Genomic DNA, 2,039 nt, shown 5'->3' with positions numbered 1-2,039 from the left:
GAATTCAATTCAGTCTTATTTATATAGTGTCAATTACAGCAAAAATCATAATTACAAAAACAGATGCCTCAAGGTGCTTTATATTGTAAGGTAAGACTGTACAACAACCAGCTATAATACCAGATAAAAATATGACCTATCAGGCTCTGGAGGTGAGAGATCTTGTGTGAATATGGTTTATGAATACAGCCACATCATTCACATATGCAAATGACACAAACTCCTCCTTCTCTTTCTGTGATAAGAAAGCATTTAAAGATTGAATCTGTCAGTGTAGTGTCCCACTGCTCTTTATTAGCTCACCCTGACTTTGATCTTACCATGTTTACCCACTGTAACCTGGTAGTACTTATATTCGTGTTGATTCTTCAAGATCAGGGTAAGTATGTTTACTTAGTGCATACTTATATCCAAAGTCAGAACTGAAACACTGCATGATAAAGATTTTGATATACAGAATCTGATAACTTTTTTCTTTCTAGTTTATACAGGAGAAATCATTGGTGGCCGTGAAGTTGTGCCACATAGCAAACCATATATGGTGCTTTTGGAGCTGCACATCTTAGGTGGTCATAACAAACACTGTGATGGCTTCCTCGTTAATGAGGACTTTGTGATGACTGCTGCCCACTGCCATGCAAAGTAAGTTTAACATAGTTTATGTTCACCTAGAAAGAATTAAGTGTCCAGTATATTTTGTTATCGCAGTAAGCTGGGTTTATGTTACTCATAAACTCGGGGACTGGGATAAAAGCTTTCATGGCGGTTTCATGAATGTACTCATAACATTTTTTGATTTTTTTTATTTGGTTAGCATCAGACCAGCACTCTTCTCTTTTACACTGTCAAAAAGTGATTGCACTTATTTCATTTTAGGTCCTACAAAGTCTTTTTGGGACTTCATGATTACCACAACCATAATGGAGTACAGCATGTGTCGGTGCCTGAGACCAATGCATTTCCACACAAAGACTATAATCCAGTTTCTTACAGCAACGATATAATGCTTCTTAAGGTAAAAGAAACAACAGTATTTTGGGGGGTTTGTTGTCAAATTTTTATTATTTCTTCCAAGTCAAATTTAATTTCTTATTATTGTTTGTTATTACCTTTAGATAATGTTCAACTAAAACAAACAGCATTAAAAGGAAGGGTCAGAAATATGTAATATTGTAATATTTTAACAAATATTTTTGTCTCTCCTTGCTCCTGAAGTTGAGCACCAAGGCAGTGTTCAACGAGAATGTGAAACCTATTGATCTTGCAGACCGTGATGATGGATTTGCGCCAAAATCGTGTGTAGTTCCTGGTTGGGGAAACACGGGAAACGGTAAAGACTCTGATGTGCTCCTGGAAGTCAATGTAACCCTGACTGAGAATGAGATTTGTGCTAAGGAAAATAAGTACTGCTCTGAGGGTGCCACTGGACCATCCACGGTAAGTAGCTTTTATACCTTAAAAAAGTTTGGTCAGTAATGATAATGATAGTGTTCACTTGCTGCAATAACTACATACTATTCTTGTATTTCCAGGGAGACTCTGGTGGCCCATTAGTCTGTGAAGATGGAAAGGCATACGGGGTGGTGTCCGCCAGTAGTAACTCAATGCTAGATGGCCTTAAGCTCTACAGTTACATTAAGATATCTGACAAACGAGACTGGATTGATTCTGTCATAGATCATCATCGAAAGTGGTAATTCATGTATTGAATCTGCCTTTAAAAAAAGTTATATGACAACTGAGATTTGAATATTTGAACTCATTCTATTAAAATGATGGGTGGCAAGGTGGTGCAATGGTCACACTGCTGCCTTTTTTCTTCCAGCTACAAACCTTTTCTTTGCAAACCTGTAGTTTCATTTTAGTCATAGTTTAAAATCTTAAATTTAAATGTAGAATGAATACCATTTTTTTAATTTTAATGTTAGATACTGCATTTACTACTCTTAAAATCAACAGATTTTAAGATTTCGAATTAGTTTAAGAGAGAAACCAAGATGATATGTTGGATTGTAACAGCAATAAACTGTTGTGCTACT

General features: G+C 36.0%; 1 protein-coding gene across 1 annotated transcript; it reads left to right on the top strand.

The window, feature by feature from the left end:
- Positions 1-264: 264 nt before the first annotated feature.
- Positions 265-2,039, top strand: LOC147301075 (granzyme B-like). Its single transcript, XM_086282625.1, has 5 exons — positions 265-379; positions 483-642; positions 877-1,015; positions 1,216-1,437; positions 1,533-2,039. The coding sequence occupies exons 1-5, from the start codon at positions 322-324 to the stop codon at positions 1,695-1,697; spliced, it is 744 nt and encodes a 247-aa protein (XP_086138751.1). The 5' UTR covers positions 265-321; the 3' UTR covers positions 1,698-2,039.

The sequence above is a fragment of the Aulonocara sp. 'chitande type north' Nkhata Bay genome, linkage group LG23 (genome assembly GCF_057382095.1).
Source record: "Aulonocara sp. 'chitande type north' Nkhata Bay isolate Kocher_YH1m ecotype deep benthic linkage group LG23, A_spYH_male_GT1.1, whole genome shotgun sequence".
NCBI classification, from domain to species: Eukaryota; Metazoa; Chordata; class Actinopteri; order Cichliformes; family Cichlidae; genus Aulonocara; species Aulonocara sp. 'chitande type north' Nkhata Bay.
The sequence above is the reverse complement of the archived record's forward strand: the minus strand, read 5'-3'. Positions and strand labels throughout refer to the sequence as shown.